The sequence below is a fragment of the Muntiacus reevesi genome, chromosome 1 (genome assembly GCF_963930625.1).
Source record: "Muntiacus reevesi chromosome 1, mMunRee1.1, whole genome shotgun sequence".
Lineage (NCBI taxonomy): Eukaryota > Metazoa > Chordata > Mammalia > Artiodactyla > Cervidae > Muntiacus > Muntiacus reevesi.
This window is the reverse complement of record NC_089249.1, coordinates 114,022,119-114,035,153: the sequence shown is the minus strand read 5'-3', so window position 1 is coordinate 114,035,153 and position 13,035 is coordinate 114,022,119. Positions and strand designations below refer to the sequence as shown.

General features: G+C 34.7%; 1 protein-coding gene across 2 annotated transcripts in view; it reads left to right on the top strand.

Moving 5' to 3' along the window:
- The window catches only part of ZNF326 (zinc finger protein 326), a 36,190-nt gene extending 23,695 nt beyond the window's left edge, over positions 1-12,495 (top strand). For both annotated transcript variants that reach the window (XM_065909161.1, XM_065909169.1), the window contains 4 exons: positions 852-951; positions 4,663-4,793; positions 5,845-5,940; positions 11,476-12,495. In XM_065909161.1, the coding sequence (XP_065765233.1) occupies positions 852-951; positions 4,663-4,793; positions 5,845-5,940; positions 11,476-11,814 (666 nt within the window). In that variant the 3' untranslated portion in view covers positions 11,815-12,495. The remainder of the gene's footprint in view (positions 1-851; positions 952-4,662; positions 4,794-5,844; positions 5,941-11,475) is intronic.
- The last annotated feature ends 540 nt before the right edge of the window (positions 12,496-13,035 follow it).

Genomic DNA, 13,035 nt, shown 5'->3' with positions numbered 1-13,035 from the left:
ACACACACACACACACACACACACACACACCACTATCAAGTAGACACACACACACACACACACACACACACACACACACACACACCACTATCAAGTAGAGAGCCCTGAGTGATAGTGTACACACACACACACACACACACACACACACACACACACACACACACACACACACACACACACCACTATCAAGTAGAGAGCCCTGAGTGATAGTGTACACACACACACACACACACACACACACACACACACACACACACACACACACACACACACACACACACACACACACACACACACACACACACACACACACACACACACACCACTATCAAGTAGAGAGCCCTGAGTGATAGTGTACGTAGAAGTGACTTGGAGAAGGGGAGGATAGTTTGGGCCAGGACTGGAGCTGGACTGCTAACTGTACTTGCAATTAATTGGGGCAAAAGAGATGGAATTGTTAGAAGGTTAGAAGTACAGAGATCCTGTATCCTCTGTATCCTTGGAGAATTGTGTACCTTAATTAAATTTCTTTTTGTAATTTTGTTTAACTGGTTCCTGTCATTTAGGACTTAAGTATTTACTTGCTCTGAGATCTCTTGCCTATTCCAGCTGTCTTTGATCTCTCTCTCTATATATATACCTAAAATGTTAATACATCTTGAAAAATAAATACTTTTTGTAGTTTCCTGGCACTTCATTATAGTCTTTTCAATTAGATTATAAGCTCCTTGAAAACATTTACCAGTTCTTCTATAACAGGTACTATTATTTTTCATAGGCCAAGCATGGTGCTGGGCCTATACTATGTACTCACTAAAAACTTTTTGGATTCTTTCTATTTTGTTTTCTAGGAATGTATGGTAAATAAATTTAAGAAAACATCTATTCGTAAACAACAGACAAATAATCAAACAGAGGCGGTCAAAATAGTAGAAAAGGATGTTATGGAAGGTAAGTTAACAAATTGATTTAGAAATTTGCATATATATTTTATATACCATAAACTATGTCAGTGTAAATGATGTCCGTTAGAGTGATACAGTACATAGTCATGTGTGGTAGGCCTGAGTGGGTTATCAGAAATGAACTTCTTTGATTCCTGTTCTCATGCTTACAAGTTTATCACTACCTTCTCTTATGTCTTTTCGCTTCATTTCCCTCATAGAGGAAGTATCAGCTTTGCCTCTACTGGAAGATGCAGTCATCCTAGGTATTTGAGAGAGAGAGGTTTCAGGACCTGCTTGAGGTATCAGAATATGCAGATACGTAAGGCCCATAGTTGGTTTTCCACTATGTGTAGATGGAGAAGCCATGGATACAGAGGGCTGCCTGTACTTCTATATGTCATGTATCTCTTATTCCTTCTCATCTCCTTAAAGACTTCTGCTCAAATTGTGAATTCTTCTCTTCTGTTTTTCAATCTTTTTTTTTTGATTCTGTCTCTGAAGCCTATACACTTACTTAAACAAACAAACAAATTAAAAAAGACCTAAAGAAAAAGAATAGAAAAACATAGACACTAATTCCTCTAGAACCTGCTTTTCTTTTTAGACAACCTCACTTCTCTAAGCATAGTCCACACTGGTTTCTGTTTCTTCATTCTCACTTACTGCTTTACCCACAGTGGACAAGTTTCTGCTATCATTAGTGTACTGGAACTGCTATGATGGAGGATACCAACACCAACTTCAGTTTTATTCAGCAGCATTTCCCACTGATAACTGTTATTTATGAATCTGTTTCCTCCCTTGGTTTCTGTGGTGCTCACTGCCTCTCTTTACTCCCTTGTTTTTCCTCTGTGCTTTTCTTTCTCTGCTAAGCTTTTAGAAGTTGATATTTTTCAGTATTCTGTCAGTCCCCTTAACTTCTCTCTTTATATTTCTTCCTGATGAATTAATTTATATACAGGATTTAAATCAACATCTATATGTTGATTACTTATAGATCTATATCTTCAGCACAGATCTCTCTTCTGAACTCCAGTCTGCTACATCTGACTGCTTACTGACATCTCTCTTTAGCAGTCTAACAAATTGAACATACTAAAAAAATTTATCCTTCCCTTGAGCATCCCCCACCCCATGAAGAAAACAAGACAAAACTTAACAGGTATCTTCTTCATTTATCTTGGAAAGTGGCCCTATCAATGCCAGAACTGTGAAGTTAATGTTAGTACTTACATTTGCTTTATGTAAATGTATGTAGACATACTGCTATGTCTGTAGTATTTTGTTCTGTCGATTCTGTCTTTTGAATATGTACCAAGTCTATTTTCTTTACGTCTTTTTTAAATACTGAATTTGTTAAAATCTTTATGTGTTCTATTTTTCTAACTAGTGTCCTTCTTTTGAGTCTTATCTCTTATTCTATTACGTGATTTTATTACTTGAAGAATTCAAGTAATAAAGTGGCTTCCGCATCCTCCACAGAACAAAGTTCAAATTCCTAGGCATGGCATACAAAGCTCTTCATGATCTTAGCCCTGTTTATTTTCCCTTTTGTTCCTTCTTTAGTCTGTCCCCCAGCGGTATTGAATTACTTGTAGCTCCCAGAAAGTGCCATTTTCTCTTAGATCTTTCCTTTGCATAGACAGCTGTCTCTCTGGGTCTGACGGAGGTTGGTTCTAGGACCTTCCTGCAGATACCAAAATCTGTGATGCTCAAGTCCCTTATATAAAATGGGTGTAGTATTTGCATATAAACCATGCATGTCTTCTTATATACTTAATTTTTGGATATTTTCTTCAATTTTATTTTAAATTTATTTATTTTTGATTGGAAAGTAATTACAGTATTGTGTTGTTTCTGCCATGTTTCTTATATCATCTCTAGATTACTTATGATACTTAATGTAAATAATTGACAGGGTGGAGTTTTGATTTTTTGGAACTTTTAGAAGTTTTTTTTTTTTTTTTTTAATATTTTCTGTCCATGGTTGGTTGAATCTGCAGACCTGGAACCAGCAGATACAGACGATCACCGTATAGTACCTTACAGTATTACTTCAGGAATGAAATGTGAAAGATCATGCAGATCTTTTTATTTAATTGAAGCTGCATGTTATCTATTGTTTTCTTAATCAAATGTCATGATAAATTCAATTGCCGAAGGAAGAGCCAAATCAGTTTTTCTCAACATAAAAAAATACATGATTCTTTAAAAATGATATAATTCTAAGGAAACTGGTGTGTTAGTTTTTCATATGCAGCATTTAAAGAAAATTTCTGTGAACATACATGTAACTTACTAACTTAACATATTTACTAAAGTCCTATTATGTGGCTGGCCGTGTTCCAAGGAACCAGAGGATACAGTGATAAGCCTGGGAGCCAAAGCTGTTTTTTTTTTTCTATTGAGTTGTGTAGAAATCAACAAATAAAATAGGCTTTAAAAACATACAAAGTAGCCTTTACTTGTAATAACCCTCAATCACTGTTTTTAAGATCTAACATATATTTTTGGCCTTTATGAATCCAATTTTGACTTATTTTTCCCGTTTCTACCCACCCACATTCATAAGCATGAAAATTCTTATTTTACTACAGAATCAACATTTTTATATTATGTTTTTGGGAGTTGAACTTAACAGGCCTCAGAACATCATTGTATAAGATGAGTAGGAAATATAATGTAGTTATACTTTATAATTTTCATCTTTTATCCATATAGTTTTTTAACTTTATTTTTTAAATTATAAAAGTATAATACACATTTACAGGAGACTTGTAAAATACAGAACAAAATTATACATCGTTCCACTATATATTACAATTATTTTTCTTAAGTAGATAAATTAAGATTTTTTGGTTGCTGTTTCAATATAAAGCTCTCAAATATTAATAGAATGAGTAGGTAGAAAATTAGAATGATATAGTAGACTTGAAAAGCCCAATGCACCAATTCAACGTAATTAAGATTTATGCAATTTTCACATAACAGCAGGACACAAATTCTTTTCAAGTTCCCGTAGACTGTAAACCAGGAGACATTGAAACATATCCAAGGATATAAAACAAGGTGTAAAAATGTCATGGTCTAAAGGTATTGAAATCCTAGTCTGTTCTCCTATCACTGTGGAGTTATGTTAGAAATCAATATCAAAAGACACTTGAAAACTAACCCACATATTTTAAAGTGCAATGTGACATTTACCAAGAGAGATCTTTGACTTAGCTATTGAAAGCCTCAATAAAGTTCACAGACTGAAAAAACACAGGTGATGATTGTAGAGAAGAAAGCATTTAAATGAGAAATTAATGTCAAAATGAGAGAATATCAAAGATACTTTAAAAACCTCATGTATTTAGAAATTAAATGTCCACTTTTAATTGATGTGTATATCTAAGCAACCATAACAAGGAAAATATTTGTAACAAAAACAAAGAGAGAATTTATCAGGTTTTGTTGCATGCATTCTGAAGCTGCTCAGTGCAATATCATGTGGAATCTTGAATAAAGTATGGAAACAAATAATTATCCGTATTGTTTTTAATCTATGTTTGCAGATTTATGAGATTCGGTAGAAGAACTCAACCTATATACTTTGATCAGTTTTTTTGGAAGAAAGAGTATGAATCATAATGGAAATGAAATAGTGAAAACTTACTTGTCAGAAGTATATGAATCATTGCCTTTCTTTTTAATAGTTGCATTTCTTTTGCAGGTGTTACTGCAGATGATCACATGATGAAAGTAGAGACTGTTCACTGCAGTGCCTGCAGTGTGTATATCCCTGCTTTGCATAGTTCAGTTCAGCAGCACTTAAAATCTCCTGATCATATCAAAGGAAAGCAGGTCAGTTTTAATCTACCTTAATGAGGTCATGGAATTATTTATTTAATCCCTTATTGCCTTTTAAGGGCTATTGTTTCACACCTACCTACTTGTGTACAATCCAATTAATCTCATGAGTGACTTACTATAAAGATGCTTAGAGAGTCAGTGTAGTATAGTGGTTAAGTGTAGTGTTGTGGGCTCCAGAGCAAGACTTCTGTGAATCCTGGTTCAGTACATACATATGTTAAGCAAGTAATAAACTTTTCTTTGTCTGAGTTTCCTTATCTATAAAATGAGGATGGATAAATCTTATGTGATTGATTAAGGATTAGTTTAATTAAAATGTAAAAGGCATCTGAAGTAGTACGTGGCACATAGTATATATTCACGAAATCATAGCTGTTATTGAACTGCTTTTTTTATTCTTAACATTTTTTAAAGGTGGCGCAAAATTGTTTTATGAGTGTGTGTTTGTGTATTTTAAAACAAAAAAGAAAGACTTGTTTTTTGATGACTGAGAAAAATAAAAAGCCAGTTATTTTCTTTTGTTACATTTTTAGTAGAATTTACTCAGAAATTCTCGGAAACTTACTCTTTTCTTCTTGATTAGTGTTATTTTGCTCCTGTGTTGGTTAGTTTTATTTAGTCAAATTTATTTCAAATAAAAATATTTATTTTGTGAGAAATTTATTTGAAAAGCAAATTTAAAAATTCAAGTATTAAAGACTTAAGTTTGATAGCATGAAAATTAATAGTTGGAGTAGCTGGGGCTGGGGAAGGTAGCTTCAGAATAGATAGGAGAGAAAGCAACTGTTTAGTAGACCTAGACTTAAAGAGTATTTAGTGACTGGGTGTTTTTTGTTGAAGTTCACTGGCTTTTTGAATCGTCATTGTTTTAATTCATAGATCATTTGGATTATAATCACAATAGCTTTTGTTGTTCTATAGCTTTACTTGACAGAAATTAAATCATTTAATTCTAAGAATTTGAGCATGCAGTCATTTTAATTAAGGAAAATTTTTTCATGGCATCGTTTGCAAGTGTCTCAGTGTGTTCTGTTTTTCATAGGCTTATAAGGAACAAATAAAAAGAGAGAGTGTCTTGACTGCTACAAGCATTTTAAATAATCCAATAGTGAAAGCACGATATGAACGTTTTATTAAGGTAAGACTTTAGAGCAAAAACTGGGTTATATTGTAATGTTGTAACAGTTAAATATAGCATGGTAACTCTTTGTGATATTTAATATAGTACAAAATTAGGAGAATTTTACTTGATATCGTACATACAGGTAAAATGTCTGTTTTCCTAATTATTGGGATTTGTTGGGGTAGGGAGCAAGACGCCATTCCTTTCTCTTTCCCTTTCTAGCTCTAGGTCATTTGAGAGATACCCAAGAGTCTTGATAGAAGACCCAAATGTCAGCTTTATCTTGATTTTTTTTAAAAAGGGTGACTTGGATGATATGTCTTAGATAGTTATTATGGACTTTCTAGTATTTCACTCCTAGTATTTCACTTACCTCTCTCCAGCTTCTGTGACTGCTTCAGCTGGACAGCAGTAGGATTCACCTAGTCGACCCCATGACAGAGCAGACTAGAATGCATCCTTTCTGTTGCTTAGAAGACAAAAAAGAGGGTCTTGATGCCCAGGTGAATCCCTTCTGTCCCCTCTTTTGGGGGTTCCTAGTGAAGGGGAATTCCAAAGAGGAATGACCTATCCAGTTGGTATTTTTTCTTCTGAGCATACCAATTGGATAAGCCATTCCTGGATAACACTTGGAGGGGAAGCAGGAAGTTCAGATATTTTGCTTTAGAAACAAAGCTCCTGCTCATAGTGTAACAAGACCAGAAGAAAGGAGGTTTGCTTCTGTTAGGAAACTCAGAGGTGTACAATTAGGTAGGTATACCTGGCCTACTGCTTCTCAGGATTTTTACCATATATTATTCCAGTGATCCTTCTTTACATATTATTCCTCAACCAGATGACTTCCAAGCTGAATAAATCTCAGTTCTTTCTGCTTGTTCTAGAAGGCCCTATTTTCTGATTATTCTATTTGGCACTGTTTACTGCACTCTTGACACCATTTTTAAAAGGTGAATACAGCCCTAATTTGAAATCATATTTTGTTGGAGATATGGTGTCAAAAAGATTAAAGCATCATAGCTAAATTAGGAAAGATTAGATTTTTATTATCCTTGCTATATCACAAACTTGAGAGGTTAATTGTTTCTAATGATGTATGAAGGTAATTTGTAGTGAGAAAAGAATATAAAGTAGAATTTCTGTGTAAGGTTTTCAAGCTACACTTTAGAGTCACTTCATGGAATGGGAGATGTTGGAATATCTTGTCTCACTGTGAAGAAAGTACCTTAACTGAGAATCTTCTAGAACCTTGTTACTCCATGCAATCCAAGGATCAGCAGCATTGAAATCACCCTGGCAGCTCTTTAGACATGTAGAATATCAATTCATACCCAGGCCTATTGAATAAGAATCTTCATTTTAAAAAAAGGTCATAGCTGATTTATATGCGTGTTAAAATTCAAGAAGCATTGGGGTCTCATTAGTTGGAGATGCTCTTTGTCTGGCTTTTTTTGTCCAGCAGTCCTGTCTGCTCTGTTTCTTGCTGTGCTAGAGTCCACAGAAAACTTCTGCTCATAATCAGCTCTGGTCATGGCTTTAAAACACTTCCATCTTTAAGTGCTTTGAATGACAAAATGCCTTTTAAAATCTTTGTCCTGTGAAATAATCAGTTCATCAGTTTCTCACAGGTCTCCACTTATATATGTTGTTCTGCCTTCACTCTGGTCTGGACACTCACAGTCAGCCCTTATAGCAGTGCAGTGCTGCCATTCTAAAACTCTTTTCTTAATTTTTCTACTGCTTACTAGTTCTCAACTCTGCCATTTATGGTTAGCTTTACTATCTTTCCTGCTAAAAATATCATGGAATTGTGCCAGTACTATGTTTGCCAGATTTCACTGCAGTTCACAATAATTTTAGTTGCTATCAATCAATGTAATGTGCTTCCTGTAGTGATTATTTCAAACTTTTCACTCTTCACATATCCAGATTTTATTCTTACTCCCTTCACTTACCATATTCTTATCTCTTCTCTCACTCTAGGGAGATTGAAGACCACTAGATGTGAACTCTAACTTTTCTCCTTTCTACTTCAGAATCATGTATTTTTTTTCCTCATTGTTATATGTGAAGGAAAATACTCTTTTTTTTTTTTGCTTCATCTCTGTTCTTGTTTCATCAGTTATCTCCTTATTTTCATCTGATTTTTTCCCCATCTATTATCTTACTACTTTTTCCCAAAGAGACATGTTTATGAGTTCCTTAAACTAAAAGTGACTGAACTTTTCCTAGACTTTAGCCCTTCTTATCTCTTCTCTTACCATCATACTTGAAAAGGTAGCTTACCCTGCATTGTGCTCTTTACTTCCTATATATTATTCACTCTTTAATCTAGTATTTCCTGATAGGAGGTATATGATTAGAATCCCCTTTGAATTTAAAATCAATTAAAAGCTACCCAGGCCCCTTATAAGACCTTCTGAATTAGGGCTTCTCAAACTTTTCTGATAAAGATCTCTCTAAATGCTTCTTAAATATGCAGATTACCAAACTTCTTTCCTGGACACTTGATTCAAGAAGTTTAGGTCTGAAATTATTTCATTTGTGCTTTTAGCAAGAGCTTCAGTACTTGATTAAATCGATATCTCGGAGTATGGGGTCTGGGCCAGTGTGTTTTGAGAGCTTAAGAGGGAATTGTGAAGATTCATTTATGGGTAGTCATAGCTATCCAACTTCCATTTACATTATACTTTTGAAACTGTTCTTTCTAAGATTACCAGTGACTTAATTTTCAAATAAAAACTTTCAACATTTTATTGTTTGTTATTTTAAACATACAGAAGTTAAGGGGATAGTACAATAAATCCCTCAGGTACCTTTCCTCAGCTTTAATTATTATCAACTTTGGTGAACTTTTTCGGTTGTTTTCTACTGTTAACTGTTTGCATCATATAACACTGTTGATCTATTAATTCATTCTTGAAACTTTGTTTTGCTAGATGATATTCTATAATCCTAGGTTTCTGCATTGAGTATTCCTTTTCTAACTTCTGTCCCCAGGTACAGGCTTTTTCAGTAGGCTTTATTCTCAGCCATTTTTTTTTTCTCATTCCTTCAGCTCTGCCCTGGGATTTTATTTTATTAGTTGGAGGCTAATTACTTCACAACATTTCAGTGGGTTTTGTCATACATTGATATGAATCAGCCATAGAGTTACATGTATTCCCCATCCCGATCCCCCCTCCCACCTCCCTCTCCACCCGACTCCTCTGGGTTCTCCCAGTGCACCAGGCCTGAGCACTCGTCTCATGCATCCCACCTGGGCTAGTGATCTGTTTCACCATAGATAATATACATGCTGTTCTTTCGAAACATCCCACCCTCACCTTCTCCCACAGAGTTCAAAAGTCTGTTCTGTACTTCTGTGTCTCTTTTTCTGTTTTGCATATAGGGTTATCGTTACCATCTTTCTAAATTCCATATATATGTGTTAGTATGCTGTAATGTTCTTTATCTTTCTGGCTTACTTCACTCTGTATAATGGGCTCCAGTTTCATCCATCTCATTAGAACTGATTCAAATGAATTCTTTTTAACGGCTGCGTAACATTCCATGGTGTATATGTACCACAGCTTCCTTATCCATTCATCTGCTGATGGGCATCTAGGTTGCTTCCATGTCCTGGCTATTATAAACAGTGCTGCGATGAACAGTGGGGTGCACGTGTCTCTTTCAGATCTGGTTTCCTCAGTGTCTATGCCCAGAAGTGGTATTGCTGGGTCATATGGCAGTTCTATTTCCAGTTTTTTAAGAAATCTCCACACTGTTTTCCATAGTGGCTGTACTAGTTTGCATTCCCACCAACAGTGTAAGAGGGTTCCCTTTTCTCCACACCCTCTCCAGCATTTATTGCTTGTAGACTTTTGGATAGCAGCCATCCTGACTGGCGTGTAATGGTACCTCATTGTGGTTTTGATTTGCATTTCTCTAATAATGAGTGGTATTGAGCATCTTTTCATGTGTTTGTTAGCCATCTGTATGTCTTCTTTGGAGAAATGTCTGTTTAGTTCTTTGGCCCATTTTTTGATTGGGTCATTTATTTTTCTGGAATTGAGCTTCAGGAGTTGCTTGTATATTTTTGAGATTAATCCTTTGTCCATTTCTTCATTTGCTATTACTTTCTCCCAATCTGAGGGCTGTCTTTTCACGTTACTTATAGTTTCCTTTGTAGTGCAGAAGCGTTTAAGTTTCATTAGGTCCCATTTGTTCAGTTTTGCTTTTATTTCCAATATTCTGGGAGGTGGGTCATAGAGGATCTTGCTGAGATTTATGTCGGACAGTGTTTTGCCTATGTTCTCCTCTAGGAGTTTTATAGTTTCTGGTCTTACATTTAGATCTTTTATCCATTTTGAGTTTATTTTTGTGTATGGTGTTAGAAAGGGTTCTAGTTTAATTCTTTTACAAGTGGTTGACCAGTTTTCCCAGCACCACTTGTTAAAGAGGTTGTCTTTTTTCCATTGTATATCCTTGCCTCCTTTGTCAAAGATAAGGTGTCCATAGGTTCGTGGATTTATCTCTGGGTTTTCTATTCTGTTCCATTGATCTATATTTCTGTCTTTGTGCCAATACCATACTGTCTTGATGACTGTGGCTTTGTAGTAGAGTCTGAAGTCAGGTAGGTTGATTCCTCCAGTTCCATTCTTCTTTCTCAAGATTACTTTGGCTATTTGAGGTTTTTTGTATTTCCATACAAATTGTGAAATTATTTGTTCTAGTTTGGGCTATCCTTTTTAAGACCTGGTTTCACTATTCACTCTGTGCAAGCAATTCACAAATCTAAATATCTTACTTTGAAGTCTTTCCTCTTCTGAATTGCAAATTTATAGTTGTCCTTTAAATATTTAGAAATCTTAAATTCAAATTATATATAGTATATATCTTAATTTACCCATTCTGCCAATGGTGTTACTTTTACCCTTTCATTTCCTAGGCTATTAGAGTAGCACAGTACTAATATTTTTTCTCTTGCTATAGCCACTCAACCTGCATCTTCCTACCTAGTGTATCTTAAAGTGTAGCACAAGTCTTATACTTCCCTGTTTTAATAACCTTCATTGCCTCTTTATTTCTTATATTATTAATATAGCCTTCTGATATGTGCCAATTTATGAGACATAATCCAGATACATAATTATTTAAGTAAAATACTAAAGTTGTGAATGTTTAGTGAATTACATATTTATCTTTTTTAAAGTAAAACTAAGGCATGATACTTAATTTGTTTCTGATTTTCATTTAAGTTTTCAAACGTACTGATTTTCATTTGAATTTTTTAAAGAGAACTTGCAACAGTAGTGCATTGAATACTGATAATTACAATTAAGTAGAACATAAATCTTCATCTGCTTTGTTTTATGGAGTATAAAGTACTGACTTCAGGAATATATATACCCACACTGGTATGAAATAGATACTCAAAAAATACTAAATAGATTTAATATAAGTTGAAATTAAGTTTCAAATAGTATTTATTTTTAATGATATAGCAAATAAAAATTTCACTGATTAAAAAATAATTGCCCTCTTCTAAAAGCTTTTTTTCCATGTGTTTAGGGTGAGAATCCCTTTGAAATTCAAGATCATTCTCAAGATCAACAAATAGAAGGAGATGATGAGGAAGAGGAAAAGATTGACGAACCTGTGGAAGAAGAGGAGGAAGAGGAGGAAGAAGAGGAGGAAGTGGGGGAAGTGGAGGAAGCGGAGGAAGTGGGAGAAGGTGGAGGCGTGGAGGGAGTGGGGGACACCGAGGAAGGAGGGGACATAGAAGGAGAGGGTGGTGTGGGGGCCGAGGGGGAAGGAGAGGGGGAGGGGGAGGGAGTAGGGGAAGGGGAGGGAGAAGATGCAAAGGAAGAGCCTGTCAGCTTTTCTGTTGACCAAGCAGAAGAAAATTAAATATAAGGTATTAGTTTTAAAAGAAGCTTTAAATTTTTGTCCCAATGTGGAAAGGGTAAGAATTTCAGTAGTTTAAAATATGAGAGTTAATACCCATGTTGCATGCATTACACGCATTAACAATTTGTTTTATATAATTTCTAAATGTTTGGCATTTGTTTACTAAAATGAAGGTAAGACTATTTTAGTTTAGTTTTTATAGCTACCTAACTTAGTTTTGAGAAATTGTTTGTATAATTTTTAAGGTTAATTTTTATTACTTTATTGGTGTTGAGGATAACAGATGTGTATTGTTAGTATGTCTGTTCTAATCATTTGAACTTAAATGCTGCTCTTGGGAGTATATATTCAAGTGTGCATTAATGTTTTGAATACTTACCCTAGAAGAGATAAGTTGGGCAAGTATTTTGTGCTCTGTGTATTTTTTTACCGCATTGGACACTGAATATAGTAATTTGCGTTAAGATACGCTTAAAGGCTTTTTGTGACCATGTTTCCCTTTGTAGCAATAAAATGTTTTTTACAAAATTTCTCTCCCTGGACTAGCAATTTAAAATGAAACAATTAATTGATCAAATGACTATATAAAATTGGAATTTGCCTTAATATATGAGTTCATCTTGGTATATGAGTGTTTTAAGATAATTAAATTGACTTGAATTAAAGAAAAAAATTATTTCACGTTTTTTAAAGTATGATTAAAATATTTTTAAACATATTTCAAATAGAGATCAGCCTGTAACTGACCTGTTTATACTTGTTTTAATTCACCCATTTTCTCTGTACCTGTGTCAGATCTTGAAATCTTCTTGGAAATACATTTGAATACAAATAATTTTTCATAGTGATGTTAATTCTTTTGTCATGCCTGCTTTTGGCTGAAGAACCAAGAAGCAAACGATCACTTTTTAAAAAAGAATTATTTCTCTCTTGAATATTTCTCTCCTTTTTATAGCTCATATGCTTCATACTCAGAAGATGAGATTGATAGATTATATGCTCAGTCACTTCAGTCACTTCAGTAATGTCTGACTTTTTGTGACCCCATGAACTGTAGCCCACCAAGCTCCTTAGTCCATGGGATTCTCCAAGCAAGAATACTGGAGTGTTTGCTATGCCCTCCTCCAGGGGATCTTCCAGACCTGGGGATCAAATCCGGGTCTGCTGCATTGCAGGCATATTCTTTACCACTGAGCCATTGGGGAAGATAGATTGATTGTC